The sequence below is a fragment of the Pseudochaenichthys georgianus genome, chromosome 19 (assembly GCF_902827115.2).
Source record: "Pseudochaenichthys georgianus chromosome 19, fPseGeo1.2, whole genome shotgun sequence".
Classification (NCBI taxonomy): Eukaryota; Metazoa; Chordata; class Actinopteri; order Perciformes; family Channichthyidae; genus Pseudochaenichthys; species Pseudochaenichthys georgianus.
The window spans coordinates 19,895,902-19,915,726 of record NC_047521.1 but is presented as its reverse complement, the minus strand read 5'-3'; the positions used below and the strand labels follow the sequence as shown (position 1 = coordinate 19,915,726).

The 19,825-nt window shown below is 38.7% G+C and overlaps 2 protein-coding genes across 2 annotated transcripts; both read left to right on the top strand.

Annotated features, from left to right (window-relative positions):
• The first annotated feature begins 2,005 nt into the window (after positions 1-2,005).
• Positions 2,006-11,391, top strand: slc4a1b (solute carrier family 4 member 1b (Diego blood group)). The gene is made up of 16 exons (XM_034107840.1): positions 2,006-2,153; positions 3,260-3,395; positions 5,511-5,583; positions 6,051-6,093; positions 6,209-6,393; positions 6,987-7,197; positions 7,293-7,496; positions 8,166-8,314; positions 8,430-8,624; positions 8,745-8,993; positions 9,100-9,189; positions 9,578-9,744; positions 9,850-10,091; positions 10,532-10,701; positions 11,056-11,229; positions 11,311-11,391. Exons 1-16 carry the CDS (start codon positions 2,006-2,008, stop codon positions 11,389-11,391), a joined length of 2,517 nt encoding a protein of 838 aa, XP_033963731.1.
• Positions 11,392-12,537: 1,146 nt separating this feature from the next.
• LOC117464866 (nucleolar transcription factor 1-B-like) lies at positions 12,538-19,725 on the top strand. Its single transcript, XM_034107590.1, has 21 exons — positions 12,538-12,869; positions 13,372-13,556; positions 13,930-14,007; positions 14,159-14,314; positions 14,400-14,464; positions 14,558-14,618; positions 15,591-15,649; positions 16,073-16,184; positions 16,439-16,594; positions 16,680-16,744; positions 16,838-16,898; positions 17,080-17,138; positions 17,579-17,714; positions 17,803-17,844; positions 17,919-17,978; positions 18,128-18,189; positions 18,306-18,492; positions 18,587-18,634; positions 18,723-18,779; positions 19,109-19,177; positions 19,257-19,725. Exons 1-21 carry the CDS (start codon positions 12,836-12,838, stop codon positions 19,308-19,310), a joined length of 1,806 nt encoding a protein of 601 aa, XP_033963481.1. The 5' UTR covers positions 12,538-12,835; the 3' UTR covers positions 19,311-19,725.
• The last annotated feature ends 100 nt before the right edge of the window (positions 19,726-19,825 follow it).

Below are 19,825 nucleotides of genomic sequence, written 5' to 3'. Positions count from 1 at the left end.
GGGTGTGCAGTAACATTTTCTTAAAGTATGAATTATCTTCTCACATGCATATTGACAAATCAAATCAAACCAAATCAAATCAACATAAAGTAGTATTTTTTGCAGTGGACACATGTTGAAATAAAAAGGACAAAAAACAGAAACATGCATGTTTTAATTTGACATTAGTTTTACATTTTGAAACAACCATTAAATGTGTTTTTTGGGTGTGATGCATATTTCCCCTGCAACATGAACCGAGTTATGATTGTACCGTCATCCTGATGCCATTTGAGAACATTTCACACAGCATTTACACCTACTCATGTAACAAAGTTCATTTTTATGAACTGTAAACTTAAGAATATGGCAATTTGTACACACACACACACACACACACACACAAACAAACAAACAAACACACAGAGCGTCTAGTCCGCCTAATCCAAATCTTCCACCCCTCTGCTCAGCTGTGTTTTGGAAATAATCGTCCTGTTGTGATAGTCAACTTCAGCGCTTTGGTCCAATCTGAGATAATATGGACACTGTGGATGATCTCCTGCATAACACTGAAACTCAACAACCCAAAGCAATATTTCTCACACAGATTATTGCAAATGTAGACATTCGTTCGTTCGTTCGTTCACCCACTTTATTTTAGTATCTCCTAACACACCATTTTATTTAAACCCCAAAAATGGTAAAAAAAAGTGAATTTAAAGATTATAAAGGGAACTTAATCTAATTTTATATTATTCACTGTGTCATTGTAAGAGTGGGTTTTAACAAAGTTCATTGTGTCTTTTACAGCTGCCTGGAAAACCAACTCCAACCCCAGTGCATAGTGTCAGGTAAGGGACACATACACGCACGCACGCACGCACACACACACGCACACACACACACTGTAACAAGGCACACGACATGTATTGACAGTCCACACATGACACTAACCTGCTCCAAATCCCCCACTGGTGCTGAACAGAGGATTATAAGAGGGAATGATGTTGTCTTTTTGTGACACTTAACACCCAAAATATCATCCGTGTTTCTGTAATGTAGTGAAGCATGCACATGGTGTTATCTGATCCTGGTCTGCAGAGAGTGCTTCTCTCTTTGGGTATGCAGGATTATATATCTGGTGCTCTTTTCCCCCACACATAACCTTTAGTTGGAGCCAATATCCTCATGAAAATAAAGGTTTGTCTGGAAAAGTTAAGTACAAACAGAAAGGTGCATTTTCTTTCTCTAGTGCTATGCTAAGTGCAAGTTACTCCTGATAAGAATGAAACCAAATGAAATGAAAATGCAAATACCTACTTCATGCTTTAATAATATCTACTTAAGTCTTTTAATATAATTCACTTTGTTTCATCGTTACTTTTATATTGAGTTTACATAAACCTATCCTTTATTGTTATTCTATTAAGCACTGGTATTACTCCTTTATTTTTACTACTTTATCGTATTTTATTTTCATTCTCACATTTGTTATTGTCATTTTTTATAAATCAAAAGTCCTTCAGGGATAATAAAGTTCTACCTTATCTTATCCTAAATAGTAGCCTAACATCATATCCTGCATTAGAGGGACAACAAGACAAAGACTAAAACTATTTGCTACAAACATACTGCAGCTTTGGTAAGATAAGAGGTACAATTGCAGCAACCAAATATCCTTTTACGGCTCATATTTGAATGTGGTTGTTGCTTGAAGATGGCCTTGAAGTAATGTCAACCTAACCTAAAATCTATTAACATCTGATAATAAAGCTTTTTGTACTCAAATGTCTATTTTCAGCTTACATAGAGGCTGACCTTACAGCAGGAAGGGGTCAGTGAAACCACATGTGGAAAAGCTGTAATTGTGGGAGGTGCACGTTCATTTCATCCACCTGCACCGTGCAGATTTCCCCTCTCCGTCTCACAGACACAAGCATGGTTTGTGTCCCACGTTCAGGTCCTCATCAGCGGGTGTTTGTGTTTCTCTCCGTGCCTTCAGCAGTGCATGGAGCTGAAGGAGCCAATGAAGGACCAGAAGCAGCAGACCTGCTGGCAGGAGACGGGCCGATGGGCGGGGTGCGAGGAGAGCTTCGACCCTCAGGCCGGGGTGTCCAGCATCTCCTACCTCACCTTCAAGAGCCTCATCCAGCTCAGACGCACCATGAACACAGGTCAGAGCTAAATCAATGCAAACATACAGAGTTTCTACATAAACATAAACCAAGCTATTGTATTCTGTGGTGCAAAGTAAAGTATGTTTACTCAATGACTGTTATTCCATTTGAGTAACTCCAAGTTATGCTACTCTATACTCTGTGGAGGAATTTGACCAAATACATTTACTCGAGTACTGTACTTAAGAACTACTTTACATTTTTGGGCCGAATATTGCACTTTATTTATTTCACTCTCATAGTTACGAGCTACTTTTTACACATACAAACACATGATATGTTTATGATGTGATATGGTACCATGCTTTTAATACCCATCTTTTGACAAAGAGTCTAGATCAGGGGTTTCAAACTCAAGGCCCGGGGGCCAAATCCGGCCCGCGACTTCATTTCATGTGGCCCCACAAGAGCTTGCAAAGAATATATGTTATAATATGTTTATTATACGGTTACATGCCGCTTTACAGAAGCACATTGCCCATAAACTACATGTCTCACAATGCATCTCAAATTCGACTTTTTTCTCGGAATTTGCCTTTTTTTTCAAAATGTTATTTTTTTTTTTAAATGTCACTTATTTGTTTTACTTTTTCCGGAATTTGGCTTTTCTTTTTAAATCATTTTGTGACATGTGCACTGAAGAGACTTGCAATTGTTTGCCCTAGACTTCTGCTTTCAGAGTTAATTATGAAGTTATTACCCTATCCGATAATAATCCAATGCAGAGGCAATAATGTAATTGAATACATTATTTTATATATATAAAATATTTATATATTTATTCTTATATAGTCTTATATATAAAACTGGCCCTTTGAGTGCAACCATGATGCTAATATGGCCCGAGTTGAAATTAAGTTTGACACTCCTGTCTAGATTGTCTAAACATTGACAAACTACTACATTTAATTTCTTTGACATGTATAGTGATATCATTAATCAGTATTAATGGGGGCACTCTAATGTTTCACCGTTGAAGAGCCAAAGTTAACCCCTTCAAATCCTACACTCTTCCTTGTTTAAACCTGTTGTTCTTAAACCACAACACTGCCCTCGTCTCATGGTCACTTCTGATCATTTTCCAACATGTTCCTATTTCCAAGGTGTGACCATTTTCGACTGCGAAGAGCAGACATTTGCCAGCATCGCGGAGAAGATGGTCAACGAGATGGTTAACAAGAAGGAGATCAAACCTGAATCCAAGGAGGGAGTGCTGAAGTCTCTGCTTCAAAACCACAGGTATCCTTTCAATTACCTAACTGTGACTCAAACACAAATGACCCACGTGTATGATGCTGTTCTCAAAGCTGCATGTGAGGTCCAGCATCGTGCTCAGAGAAAGTTAACACAACACGGAGCTCCTGTGGAAATCAAACCTGTAATTATGTCTCTGAAAACCAAACCACAGTGCCTGTCTGCTTAAGTCTCTTTTCAAGGTGACCGATGTGAACTGAAGTTACCTCGCACCTTTAAAGGTCACTCTAAAAGTGTGTCGATATTGATATGGGTATTGATTGAATACCCATAATATTTAGGAAAGAAAATACTCACATCATGTTTGTAGTACACATAAGATGATTTGATTCATATAGTCCAGCGCCTCTTGAATAATTTCCAACTTCAGTTATCAAATTAAATCAAGTTTTATTTATATAGCACCTTTTTAAAACGATTTTTGGTCGAGCCAAAGTGCTGTACATATAATAATTACCTTACAGTAAGGACACTATACAGCAAATACAACAGCACAGTTTATGCAGAATATCAGTATGAGAATACGACACCCTCTGTCCTCAGACCCTCACATCGTACAAGGAAAAACTTCCAGAGAAAACCCACAGTTTAAAGGGGACATGGGAGAAACCTCAGGGAGAGCAACAGAGGAGGGATCCCTCTCCCAGGACGGACAGACGTGCAATAGATGCCGTGTGTAAATCAAAGAGATAATACATTTTACAGCGTAGGTAGACCGAATGTTTGGAAATGCATGTGTCTGTAATAAGAAGATGAATCCACGAGGATGTCAGCTACAATCCTGTGGAAGCCATCAGGGAAGCAGCATGACGAGACCCAGGCAGGACCGCAGAGACAGGTTCAGCCACGACCCGAAGTCCACGACTTAATCCAGAACTCAGGATAGAGGATCCAAGACACAGGACTACAGCAAGAGGATCAGCCTCGACTCCGGATCCCGGCGTAGATATAGATACAAAAGAAAAAGAACATTTGGGGGAGGCTGGGTTAATCGGAACATGCAAATACACAGACACAGATAGGCACCTGCAGGCAGCAAGGTCCCCGCTGGCGCCAGTTGGAATTGGTGAGAGGTAAGGAGGTACGCTGTGGCTACGGCATAACACTCCCCGGCTGGAAATAGGCCCCTCCAATAAAACCTTGTGAGGTCATGGAGGGAAAAGGTTTTGGATAAAGAGAAAATAGAATGAGTAGTAATAATCTTAGTTTTAGATATAAGATCCAAGTTTTTAGGATTTAAGTGAAAGAGCAAGAACCAAAATGTAGGTGAAGAGGCACAGCGTATCTGCGTCAAAGCACTCATTAGGTTATTTTATCACTATAAGCTTTATCAAAAGGAAGGTCTTAAGCGTACTCTTAAAACGGATAGGCTGTCAGCCGCCTGAACACAAACTGGAAGCTGATTCCACAAAAGTGGAGCTTGATAAGAAAAGGCTAGAAGGCCAGAGAGAAGAAGTGAGTTTTAAGTGTTGATTTAAAAAACCCTAATGTCTGGGCCAGTTATGGTTAGAGACTCTCTGTCCACCTCCCTTCACTTGTCTTTTGAGTGAAATAAATATGCCGACATTCTAGAATAATCATTTAGAGATAATCTGATATTGTGACAACCTTGTCTAAATATTTGATCTACGCTGTTAGATATGGGATCCTTTGTTCAGAATATAACAGGAATTCATTAAAAAATCATTTTATAAATAATGATTTCGTTTTTATTCCTAAACTCAGTTAGATGTTAATATATTTACACACAAATATATCAGAATCAACCTTTAAAGGGATAGTTTGACCTCCTGGAAAATATGATAAGCTTTCTTGATCTCATGGCTGTACATAAATACAGAACGGTATACAGTAAATATGAAGCAGCAGCCAGCAGCTAGTAAGATTAGCTTAGCATAAATAATGAAACTGGGGATTACAGCTATCTCTTTGATCAAATCTGCCCACTAAACCTTATCAAGTATGCTGTTGAATGGCTGCTTACCATCCTGAATGTGTGCGCAGAGCAGACTACTTTCTTATGCTAAAGAAACCATTTGATTGTCTTTCCTCAGTCTGACACCTAAACAGCCAATGACACGTGTCGTTTCCTTCCTCCAGCCAATCAGATGACCCGGAGAAACAAGCCCTGACTGATGGGGTGGATCTACAGAAGTTTTCAGTCAAGGACAGGGTAAGATCTTCCCCTGATGAAATTATCTACATGAATGAAAGTCTTTGATGATAACTTGAACTGATATCATCATCAACAATGGTGAGACGGTGGCAGTGGATTTAAAGGAGAAATGACTTCTGGCATCAGATCATTTAGAAAGTCCTTGAGAGAAGTCAGAGTTTAGAGGAGTCTGTTGCTTTTTTTTGGGACAATATAATTGTTTTGTTCTGGTACACAAAACCTCAGTTTTTAGTTGTTGATTAAATTACATTTACATTTTTATTTATGTGCTAAGTGGATCTTAATCAGTTTTAAGGGCCGAAACAAGTCTTGACATGTTTACTATTTAAAAGTAAGTATTTGAGCACAGCAGACATTTCTTAAATTGGGATCTCCTCTGAAAACTGCTGCTTTCATTTTCAAACATCACAGATTATTAAGTCAAGCTTTACTAGAGAGAAATTCTATACTCTGTGTTCCTTCAGAAAGATGAGTCTGACAGCGTTGAGGCTTCCATGGTGCTAGTAGGTAAGCCAGTGTTTGCATTGTTCATGTTTCATTTAGGATATGCAGTTTGTATGTTTGTTTCAGTAGTGATTGCATACAATACAATTCTATTTTTATCTTTTTATTTCCTTAACAGGAGCTTTGGACATTCTGGAAAAGCCTACCGTGGTGTTTGTGCGTCTGAAGGAAGCCGCCGTGCTCGACCCGGCCCTGGAGGCCCCGGTGCCCGTACGCTTCGTCTTTGCTCTAGTTGGCCCCACTGAGACTGACATGGACTACCGCGAGACTGGCCGTACTATGGCAGCACTAATGGCGGACAAGGTGAGTTAGCTGATACCTTCTGTACTTTCTGACCTAAATTGTGTGAGCAGTGACTCATTTAAGGAATAATTTCCCCCTAAAATGCTCATTTGTATATATACATTCACCCTCTTTAATTCCACATCAACAGTACTCACAATGATTTGCAGCATTCTTTCCCAAGCAAGTGTTTTAAATAGTAAAATTCAGTGAAAGTGCCTGTGTTTGGGAAGTAATGGGCATGTATGACTTATAAATGAGCCCTAAAATTAATTCTGTATGAGGTTTTGTCTACAATTAGTGTGACTGTTTTTCTGTTGTTTAAAATTGTATGAGGTGAAGTATTCCTTTAACAGAACAGATGGTTGAAAGACATCTTAAGCTACAAATGCAGAGTAGTAGTAGTAGCTAGTAGTAGGTAGTAACATACACTTAAATCCTAATTTAGATTGTTCTAATAATGCCAGAAGAATATAAACTCCAAACAATACAAATTGTGCTGATTAAAGGAATGTTTAGATGAAGGAAGTGTACTACCACTCTGCACCAAAGGTATTGATTGTATGAAATTGGGGCAGTCTTAACATCTCCTCGACTATCTCCTCCACATCCAGGTTTTCAACCAGGCAGCGTTTCAGGCGAAAAGCCCCCGTGCACTGACAGACGCCGTATCCGACTTCATGGACTGCAGCATCGTCATCCCGCCCACAGAGATCCAGAACGAAGCGATGCTCAGCTCCATTATCAGCTTTCAGAAGAAGCTACTTCAGGACAGGTTCCAATGCTCTGATCCAAACACCGACCTGGAGTCCAAACCTCGCAAGGGTGTGTTCAACACAAACCCATAACTCCAATATCAGTCGCAAAAATCTAGATATACAACACATGTACACAACATCAACATTATTTTTTCCCTACAGTTTCTTTTTGTGCTGGTACCCCACCTGAAGACCCACTGTCCCGTACTGGTCGCCCATTTGGAGGGATGATACGAGACATGAAGAGGCGCTACCAATACTACAAGAGTGACATCACAGATGCATTTAACGTCCAGGTCCTTGCTGCAGTCATCTTCATTTACTTTGCTGCGTTGTCTCCTGCCATTACCTTCGGAGGACTTCTGGGTATGTGTGGATAGTAATTGCATTTGTACGAGACCTCGTGTTTCTATTGCATGGTTCAAGATGTATATGATATGTTTTTTTTCTTTCATAAGATACGCCTTTCAAGTAATTGTGTGTGGTTCATAGAAATCCAATGTTTTATATCTAATGGTAAAAAAGACACACACATACAGATAATCTGGAAAAAATTTACTAATTCCATTTCACCAATTTATAATGCTCGTGTCATCTAAACATGGCAACATTTTGGTCTGGGTTCCTTGAACAGAGCATTGTGTGTCATAAGGAAACCACAGCCAAGTAACATTGCCCTCATGTTAGACTTCTTAAATGATGTCATATTTGCCATTTGACCTGCTTTTATTCATTGTTATATTGTCAAAAAAGGTGTAAATGGGACCTGAGGGTGTTAACAACCATGTGACCCTTTAAACTAATCACCTGCCATCTCCTTTATACAAAATACATGACTTCCATTCTCCTTCATGCTCTGATCAAGGCCAGTGGGCCAAAACATTAGCATGTTTGTTTGACAAGGCCAGACAAACATTGTGAAAATATACTGAGTATTTTTCCCTGAAGAACTGTGTGTGTGCTACCTGTTTATCCTTGTGTGTATTTAACATTTAAAGCTATATTAATACTATGTTGTCATCTTTGCGACTACAGCTGATAAGGTGGACAACATGATGGGCGTTTCAGAGCTCCTCATCTCCACCAGCATTCAGGGGATCATCTTCTGCTTCGTTGCTGCTCAGCCCGTCCTGGTCATCGGGTTCTCTGGTCCTCTGCTAGTGTTTGAGGAGGCCTTCTTTGTTGTAAGCTATACCACTGAATCTTGTGATGATCCCACTGAACATACATTTTTGAATACCACTTCCCGTGATTGATGTTTGTTTAAGTTCAACTGGTTCCCATTGCCCCTTCTTTCAGTTCTGCAAGTCTCAGGACATTGAGTACATTGTGGGGAGAGTGTGGGTTGGCCTGTGGTTGGTCATCATCGTGGTGGTCATCGTGGCCTTTGAGGGCAGCTTCCTGGTGTGTTTCATCTCCCGCTTCACCCAGGAAATCTTCTCCATCCTCATATCCCTCATCTTCATCTATGAAACATTTTCCAAGCTAGGAAGGGTAAACCATTATCATCCATGTCACACATTTCATCTGTCCAAATGGAATTTAATACATTTCCTTTCTGTCATTATACATTTGTTTTAGATTATAATCTGCTCTCTCTTGACCTCTCTTCAGACCTTTAAGGCTCATCCCCTCACTCTGAATTACGATCATGTGAATACAACTGTAGTAAATCCCTGGCACCCAAAGGTGGAGGAGATGGCCATGTATGACAACGCTACCGGGAACACGACTATTGTTGTCAACATTATTAAGCCGTCTTACCCCAACACAGCCCTACTCTCCATGTGCCTCATGTTAGGCTGCTTCTTCATCGCTTACTTCCTACGCCAGTTCAAGAATGGCACTTTTCTGCCTGGAAAGGTACGTCTTGTCCACAGGCTAGTATTTTACTAATTAATTTACAGTTGAATGAACAAATCGTGTATTTGATTGGCTATTCAATTAAATTGTTTAACTCTTCAAACAGGTCAGACGTTTGCTTGGTGACTTTGGTGTGCCCATTGCCATTTTCCTCATGGTTCTCCTGGACTACAACATTGATGATACCTACACTAAGGTTGGTCCATCAGTCTAAGTTTCCAAAGCCAGTTGATGTACTGAAAACCTGCGTCATTCAGCTTAAATGTAGTATATTATAGCTTCACACTAACCACTAAAACATTAGTTAGGTACACAAATAAATTGATTTTGCTGCTGTAATCATTCTTCCTGTCCATAGTTGCGCATCAAAAGATACAATCATAATGTTATGTCAATTTAAGTGTTGTAAAAAATCCATCGTTCTCTCTCTAAGCAAAAATGTATCTAGGCTAATACAGTATAACCCATGTCTTGATTAAGGTGAACAGGTTTCACTGCACATTTATATTTGCAAAACATAGACAAATTGTGAAAATATATCTTAAAACATGGACGATTTAATCAGAAACTGTTTTTCTTAACAGAAACTAGTGGTTCCCAAAGGTCTCATGGTGTCCAACCCGTCCAAAAGAGGCTGGCTTATCAACCCCTTCGGAGAGCACCAGGCCTTCCCCGTGTGGTTGATGTTTGCATGCTGCGTCCCGGCCTTACTCGTCTTCATTCTGATCTTCTTGGAGTCTCAGATCACAACGTGAGTCATCGCTTGTCCACAAAAATATCACCCACTGAATTATCAACCTGAGAAAACATATCATGTCCTGTTTTAAACTAAACTTCAAAATGCATCTGTTGACAGTCTGATTGTGAGTCAGCCTGAGAGGAAGATGGTGAAAGGCTCCGGGTTCCACTTTGACTTGCTGGTTATAGTCGGCATGGGAGGACTCGCTGCAATTTTTGGTGTGCCGTGGCTCAGCGCTGCCACGGTTCGCTCTGTCACCCACGCCAACGCCCTCACGGTCATGAGCAAAGGGACAAAACCTGTTATTGAGAGAGTGAATGAGCAGAGGGTCAGCGGCATTCTGGTGGCGCTGCTTATTGGTAGGTGTCCAATCATCCATGTCATTTTTTTTCAATTCTCCTAAAATCCAACCCCTGTCATTAAAAGAACAGTTACACAATGATCTAATTAACTTAATGCAAAGAGGAGGTTGCATTATGAACTGCAAAGCTCTGGATGCCCTTTTGAAATTCAGATTTCAAATAACCTGCATGTATACAGTATGTAACAGTATGTACTTGGCGTAAAATGTTAATTTTGTAAGACTCGAAAGGCATCGTACCAACCACAACCTTTCATTTATTATCTTATACTTCTTCCTTATTTTGTTTCATTCCATTAGGTAGTTGTTTTTTTGTTGGTTACTTGTTTATCTTATTCAATGTTAATACTTTACTTAGTTAATACTGTTAACAAAATGATGTTTTAATTGTAATCATCAAAAAACACAGTGAAATATCCTTTATCTATTTTTGTCTAGGTCTGTCCATTCTGATGGAGCCGATCCTAAAGATGATTCCCATGTCGGCCTTGTTCGGGATCTTTCTCTACATGGGAGTCACATCACTCAATGGCATCCAGCTGTGGGACCGTATGCTGCTTCTACTCATCCCCAAGAAATATCACCCTGACGAACCCTACGCCACCAGAGTAATACTTTCTAAAATATTAGCCTAGATGTAGATTTATGTTCAACATTTACATTTAGTATTTAGAGTTAATATCCCATTTTAATATATTTTACATTTAAACATATGACTAACAACTAACACGTATTTTTAAACCAATTTCTGTCCCAAATATTAGGAAAATTAGCCATATTTTCAGAAGAGGACATCAACTAAATTATTACTTTTGGCACCGCGTTGAATGGTGTTCAGATTAGCAGAACTCATGTAGTCATATCAACTCACTATAAGAGCTGCTGAATTATACCAGAAGACAAAAAGTATTTGTGGATGCAGACTCTTCTAACTGATTAATATTTTTACATTTTGGCTACAGGTGAGCACAGGACGAATGCACTTCTTTACAGCCATCCAGATCGTGTGCCTTGCACTTTTGTGGATTGTTAAATCCAGTCCAGTATCCCTCGCACTTCCCTTCATGCTCATCCTCACCATCCCTTTGCGCATGTTTATGACCGGCCGCCTCTTCACTGAACTGGAGATGAAATGTGTAAGTGGAAAACTCCTGTCATTTGAATACATTTATGCAGATATACACAGAATCAAGCACTAACGTTTCTGTTGTTTTTAGTTGGATGCTGAAGACGCCAAAGTGACCTTTGAGGAGGTGCCGGGGCGGGATGTGTACTGTGAATCTCAGATGCCATTGTAGATGTCTTCCATGACAGCTATAGCATGCCAGCAATCATTTTATTTTAACAAAAATATATATTTATTTTTTATGTGGCTCACATATTTCATCTACTTATGAGCTCAAACTAGTTTTTTCTAATGAAAAATGCAGATATAGAATCTATCTTTATGAACATTGATATTGTATAAAAACATTTCTTTGTAAAAAATTCCTGAAGAGTCGCTCAGGTACTTTATTTGCATTATGTTGTTTTGTTTCTATAAGCTTGTGCTTTGCATACTACTGAAGCTGAAATCATATTAAAGGGACCCAACAATTTACATATTGGACGCAAAGTGAAAAATATTGTAGTATTAAAAGCCAATAATTATGTTCTTCAAGCAGTCGCACATTGCATGTAATGTTGTAACATGTGCCACTTATTGTTATACTCACTTTCTTCATACTTGTAAAATCAGAATTTGAAGTAAGTAATATATGATTTATGAAGTAACATTGCAAGCAAAATGTAGATACTTTAGCCAGAAGGATCAAGCTGGTAACACACTGTGTCACAGTATAGGGAGAGATAAGATGGTAAATTTGTGTTTGTTAAGTTTATATTGTGTGTCATGTTGCTGTCTTATTGTCATCTCTCTATAAATAATAAAGACTACCTCCCAAAAGACCTATCGACTTAGTTTCATTTGGTGTGGCTTCTTTCTTGATCTAACATGAGACCAATTAAATGCTCTGATGATACTATATTACTTTGAAAACCTGAAGCTATAGCAAAGAAACAACATGCCTTTGACAGCAGAAAAAAAATTGGGTACTTGATGGCATGCATGGCTTTGCAATACAATGAAATACTATACTTTACCTACAAGCAATAAATACATGTACCTGCATGCCCCTATATGCACAGTTGGTGAGGATTTAGAGTTCTGCCCTTGGTGGTAGAAGATCAATTAAAATGGAGATTTTAAGAGAGGGAGCGGAGTTAAGGCAAGATATAACGATAAAAGTTCAGCTGGTAAACAAATATCCGTTATATTTCTTGTATTATTATTTTGCACCAAAACGCAATCCCCCTTCGACACAATAGGTGGCGATGTGTTCAATCAACGCTGCTTGAACACTTCCGGTTATAAACACAACGAAGAAGAAACCTAGTAAGCTCATTGGCTGTTCTTTGAGGATGTTTGGCCCGCTTCAAACATGCTTTTGTTGAAAAAACACAAATTGTGAATGTGTTTCTTTTTAGCTCCATGGGAGGTGTTTTTTTCCTGCTGAAAAACGCAACGACAAAATAATATATATAGATTTAGGGCCAATAACGCTACCTCTTTGTAGGTTTTTTAACGAACCGAATTGTGTTTGCTAACTAGCCTGTGTTGTAGAGTTTCCCACAGTCACTTGGACCGACCTAAGGCTTTGCATCAAGTGACGTAAAGAATTGGAAATACTTTTTATTGGAAAGATGAGTGGGACGACAACTGTGCCTGAAGAATCTGGTGGGTATAATTAAATAGATATTTTATTTCACATGACTCAACTTAGATTGCACTAAGCACTGAATAAGTAACAGACGTTTACTTTGCTTGATGAACTGCTTGTCAAAGCTTTTAAAGATTATTATTTCAAATATGTATTGTGAGTCAAATAAATAATTACATGGAGTATATTGTTGTCAATGCTCATTCCCATTTATATTGAATAACTATAATGTGAAATTAAAGTAGCCTACATTCACAGATATAATGGATATGATTGTATTTTTAGATTGGAACAATATCAGAAATAAGCATATTAAAAAAGAGAGAAAGGTAAATAATCGAAATGTATATGTATATACTATGAAGAGTTACACAAAATACATATGAATCACAAGAGACAGGAACCTAGGTAAGATACGGAAGTGTAGGCACATTGATTTATTTCCCTTTATCCTTCACCTTATTCTTCCTTATCTTAATAATTCTAATGGTTCAACTTTGTTTTGTCCCTGTGCTACAGATACAGAGTGGATACAGGAAGACACCCAGAAGCTTCTTGCTGCAATGAAAACCATTGCAGCAAGACAGAAATACCGAAAGGGCACATATTTAAAAGCACTGAAACATGTGGACTGGAAAGAAGTGTCTTTCGATCCTTTCACTCCTGAAGAATGCAAAAAGAAATGGGGAGATATTTTGCAGAAGGTGAGTCGCAGTTCAATCCTAAAGTTTAACTTGACAAAACAGTGTCATCACATAGTAGCTGTTTCAAGACTTTTAATTATATTATACAATGTACTTCAGCCGATGGAGTCGCCCAGCTGACTCTCAAATCTTAAATGGATAGTTCAGATTAATTGAAGGGGGGTTTTATACACATTATATATATTTATATATATATATCGAATTAAAATGTGTGCATATAAAAAAGACACTATTGTTTTTCAATTGTATTTTTATTGGACTCATATGGAGTTGGTCATCTGCACAACTGACTATTTAGTGTTTCAAAATATCAAACTAAAACAAATACACTCTTATGAATGTTTTTAGTAATATCTTTGTTTTTCTTGCGCAGTTGCAGAAGCTTCGGACTCTCGCGGAGATCCTTGTTGAAGCTGAAGATGTCATTTCCAATCCTTTGATAAACACAAAGGTAAACCCTGCACAATCTAAATTTAGAGAGCTTCTGGTTGTAAATACCACCTCTCCTTGTTCAGTGTTATTTCTGAAATACACATTAAAAGTCCAGTAACCCTACATGTTTCATTCTCTGAGTTAACAGTAAGCTATTATTTTTTCTGCAGATTCACCCAGATCACCCGAAGAGACCCACACCTCCAAATGCCATCTTTTGCGAGGAGAACTGGGTCAGTTATCATAATAAGCACCCAGATATCGGTCGAACAACGCTATTCAGGCGTCTAGCCAATAAGTACCAAGCGCTCCCTGATGAAGAGAAGGTACAGGCAACATAAACAACATTTCCTTTAATTCTGTGTTATCTGAGGTCTCACTTTTAAATGATGAATTTCTGACATTTTCCAGGCTCAATATGAGGAGAAGTTTAATCTCGCAGCAGTGGAATACAAGAAAAAGAAGAAGGAGTTCAAGTAATTCATTAATACACTTACCAAATACATGTATCACATTAAGTATAGGCTGCCTGCTTAAACACAGTGTCAAACTAATTCTTTATATTTCAGAAAACAATATGAATCGAGACCCAATAAGAAGAGGAAAAAGCTCTCAGACGACAGCACAGATGTAAGTGATGGTCACTATGGCGCGTTTCCACTGCAGGCCTCGCTCGGTTTGGTTAGGCCTGATTAGGCCCGGCTCGCGTTTCCACTGCAGGCCTCGCTCGGTTTGGTTAGGCCTTATTATGCCCGGCTCACTTTAATGCTGCGCTTCCATTACAGTTTAGGAACTGGGGCAGTTACTATAGTAACGCAGTGTAGGCGGAGCCGTGACGTCATCTTCAATGAGAGCCCCAGAAAAACAACACAGCCGTTAGCTCTTAGCACTCAGAGCTCACAGCTCCTCATATCTGTTCAGAAACTAGACAAAAGTCAAACAAGTACAAACCACAGACTGCCTGTGTCATGGCGAATACAGTCGCTGCTTTATTTATGTCTGTATAGGCCGTTGTTGTGAGTGTCGACGGTCGGAGCATATATAACGTTAGCTTAGCCAAGCTCCATTTAGAAAACACGCATTTTAAAGGGTTTTTCGCCTGCCGTCTGTCTGCAGACTTGTCAAAGCATTAATTCATGGTTTTTACTAACCGGTATCAGTATGTTGTTACTTCGGCATCATTTTGAAACGTGTATTACAATGAAATCACGGTCAAATATGTTCATCTTGTTGTAGTTGTAGCCCCCTTGCCAGCGATTCTCTCTCTAGTTAAGCATACTCAGCCCGACTCAGCCTGGTTGTTCCGGGCCCTAGAACTACGATTTAGTCGGGCCAGGAAAAAGTAGCCCCGGGCCAAAACTAGGACAAGTGGAAACGCAACCAAAAACGGGCCCCGCACGGCTCGGCACGCTTAAAGCGAGCTACCCGCTGCAGTGGAAACCTAACAGCCACACCTAATGTTCACAAACGTTAGTGTCCTGACTGAATACCATAATCATATAATAACTGTTTCTATGACAACAGTTATTATGAAGGTCACATATAACACTGCTGAAAAGGTTGTTATTATTAATTAATTGACTTAAAATGAATTGAATCCAGCAAATGCAGGAAGAAGAGCAGACTGAAGATGCCATCTGCATGCCTCCCAAACCTCCATTGTAAGCCACACACACACACACACGCACACACACACTCACACACACACACACACACACACACACACACACACACACACACACACACACACACACACACACACACACACACACACACACACACACAGGGTTACTAATTGGCAGCAGGCAGTGAAGATGTAGTGGTTAACTTTAAGTTATTTTTTAAGTGTTGGCAGAAACAGTACATTTACCGTTTGATTTAAACCAGGGCTTCTTAAGCTTTTGTTACCTACACTTAGTTCTGTAAAAAATGTTTCCTGCCTGTGATGATAGTTGAAGAAGTTCAGTGGAGCACCAGCAAATGTATTTAACTTTGCTATATGTCTTATCTTTTGGTAAATTAAACAAGATAACAAGCAGCTTGTTCACTGTCACATGTGTGTATGTGTGTTTGTGTTTCATTAGCAATGGCGATAATATTTTCTGCAAAGAGCAACCCATGACGGGTTCACCAAACAACGTCAACACCAGTGTGTGGCAGAAGATCCTGAAAGCGAATGGCATCAAAACTCCAAAGGTGAGAAGTTATTTTTTGGTTCATGAACAGTTGTTGTGGTTAGAACAAAGGCCAAGTACCTGTAGATGTGCCATGTATTCTGTTTAATTAGAGGAGTAAACGTCTGAACACTTGGTTGACTAATGTTAAAATGTGTCATTTATGTGCAGCGCCATGTTAAAACAACAAAAGTTCCAAAGAAGATTCCTGGCGAGCCCAGTAACCCTACATGTTTCATTCTGCGAGTTAACAGTAAGCTATTATTTTTTCTGCAGATTCACCCAGATCACCCGAAGAGACCCACACCTCCAAATGCCATCTTTTGCGAGGAGAACTGGGTCAGTTATCATAATAAGCACCCAGATATCAGTCAACGAAAGCTATTCAGGCGTCTAGCCAATAAGTACCAAGCGCTCCCTGATGAAGAGAAGGTACAGGCAACATAAACAACATTTCCTTTCATTCTGTGTTATCTGAGGTCTCACTTTTAAATGATGAATTTCTGACATTTTCCAGGCTCAATATGAGGAGAAGTTTAATCTCGCAGCAGTGGAATACAAGAAAAAGAAGAAGGAGTTCAAGTAATTCATTAATACACTTACCAAATACATGTATCACATTAAGTATAGGCTGCCTGCTTAAACACAGTGTCAAACTAATTCTTTATATTTCAGAAAACAATATGAATCGAGACCCAATAAGAAGAGGAAAAAGCTCTCAGACGACAGCACAGATGTAAGTGATGGTCACTAACCCTAACAGCCACACCTAATGTTCACAAACGTTAGTGTCCTGACTGAATACCATAATCATATAATAACTGTTTCTATGACAACAGTTATTATGAAGGTCACATATAACACTGCTGAAAAGGTTGTTATTATTAATTAATTGACTTAAAATTAATTGAATCCAGCAAATGCAGGAAGAAGAGCAGACTGAAGATGCCATCTGCATACCTCCCAAACCTCCATTGTAAGCCACACACACACACACACACACACACACACACACACACACACACACACACACACACACACACACACACACACACACACACACACACACACACACACACACACACACACACACACACACACACACACAGGGTTACTAATTGGCAGCAGGCAGTGAAGATGTAGTGGTTAACTTTAAGTTATTTTTTAAGTGTTGGCAGAAACAGTACATTTACCGTTTGATTTAAACCAGGGCTTCTTAAGCTTTTGTTACCTACACTTAGTTCTGTTAAAAGCATGCTCAATGTTTCCTGCCTGTGATGATAGTTGAAGAAGTTCAGTGGAGCACCAGCAAATGTATTTAACTTTGCTATATGTCTTATCTTTTGGTAAATTAAACAAGATAACAAGCAGCTTGTTCACTGTCACATGTGTGTTTGTGTGTTTGTGTTTCATTAGCAATGGCTATAATATTTTCTGCAAAGAGCAACCCATGACGGGTTTACCAAACACTGCCTACACCAGTGTGTGGGCCCAACGCTGGAGTAACTTGACTGACGGAGAGAGGGAAAAATACAGATTCCGCTGCAGACAGGTAAGGAGGAACACAGACAAAAGTGTTACAAAACATTAGCATCCTGGTTAAAAATCACTTGAATGTGAAATAAATACTTTTCTTTCAGGTGAAGAGGGAGTACGCGGTTAAGCTGAATGAATATTTAAATGTGAGTCCTTTACTAGACTACAGTTGATCTACTGCTGTCAGACTTTGTGTGACGATGGTGTTTCTGTTGCTCAGACTTTTGACCAGGAGGAGCAGAAGAAGATCCTGAAAGCGAATGGCATTAAAACTCCAAAGGTGAGAAGTTATTTTTTGGTTCATGAACAGTTCTTGTGGTTAGAACAAAGGCCAAGTACCTGTAGATGTGCCATGTATTCTGTTTAATTAGAGGAGTAAACGTCTGAACACTTGGTTGACTAATGTTAAAATGTGTCATTTATGTGCAGCGCCATGTTAAAACAAAAAAAGTTCCAAAGAAGATTCCTGGCGAGCCCAAAAAACCTTCTAAGTAAGCACGATCGTCATACATTTGTTCCTTATAAGATTCCCAGAATATTTAAAACTCTACAACTTGCAATATCTACCTGCAGGAAAACTAATTTGAGATGTTTTCCTTACTCACAGTGCTAATATAATATTCTGCAAAAAGCAGATGGTACTTTTCAAGGAGACATTTCCAAACTCAAGGGAGCGATTCGCCAAGGCCAATCAAATGTGGAGAAAACTCTCCTATGAAGACAAGAATTGCGTCATACAGGAGGTAAATGAAAACATGAAAGGCTACTCGATGGAGCTGCAGAAGTGGTTTAAGGTATGAAGAATCCTGTTCTGATTGTTTCAGTCTTAGACATTTAACCTTTATACTGGAACGTCCTTTAAAATGTGTTACATTTTCCATTCTTTAGACATTGTCAAGAGCACAGCAGGAGTCTTATCGGAAAAGTAACCCCTCCGTAAGAACTTACCGTATTCAAGCACTAGTTTCTTTCTTTACACACTATTCAATATTTCTTCACGATTGTTAACATGATTCTTTTTCAGAAATTGAAATACCTTGCTGAAAATTGCACTAAAGAACCATTTGCCGACAGAACATCGGTAAGTTTAAGTGTTGAAACAAAAGACGTTACGTTATAATTAATTATTTACCGCACCAATGCAAAGCCCTCTGACTGTCTCTCAGTTTTAATGTGCTTTATCTGAAATGTCACTTACTTTTACCAGAAGTATGCTGATAAGTTTGTGGACAATGAATGGTACACAGTTAGGAAATTCTTATCTTTGGGTTAACTGGATCATTTAAGAAGAAATAATAATTTAGATATCTATATTATATGATGTAATTCATAGGATTCATTCAATTCTATCTGCATTTTGGTTTAAAACAAGCTCTATATTCAGTCCGCATTTATTATTCTGTCACACAGGATTCAGAAGATGAAATCTTTGAAGACTGCAACAGCGAGCAAGAATGGAAGATGTTTGACTTGGAAGAGGTTCGAACACATTAAAAAACACATTATTTGAACTTTTTGTATCATAGATGTTTAATTCATATTTAATGTTGTTTTATAGGACGAAGAGGAGGAAGAAGAAGATGACGAAAACATCACATTTGAAATGTTTTAGATGGTGATGGGATGGGAACAGAACAGAGCTTGTGAAGTTCAGAGCCAAATTCTGGATTAAGTGACTGACTTTAAAGCCACATTGTACTGTATTGAGGACAATAGGGTCCCTTTGCAAACAAGATGCTTTGGGATCAATGCAATTTAATCCTGTGTTGTGTTCACATGCTGTTTTTACTGTTAAATGACTGCATACATGCATCAAAAATAGTTTAGGGAGAAAACACGACATGGGAATTTTACATCAGTTCTCATATTGCCTCATTTTACATTTGATGTTGGGAATTGTATTTTTATTGATTGTAAAAACAAAACTTCTTTTTCAAGCATTGTTTTTTATTAATACAAACCCTTTTTAGATGTTTGTGAATCCCAGAAATAAGATTTTTCCAATAAACATGTTGAATAAAATGTGATTCATTTTTCGATTATCCTTTGTTAAGTTGAAGTAAAAATGCACAAACGACCAGTGCAGGGGGGAAAAGGTTTATAATTACTAATACAGAGCCGAACAAA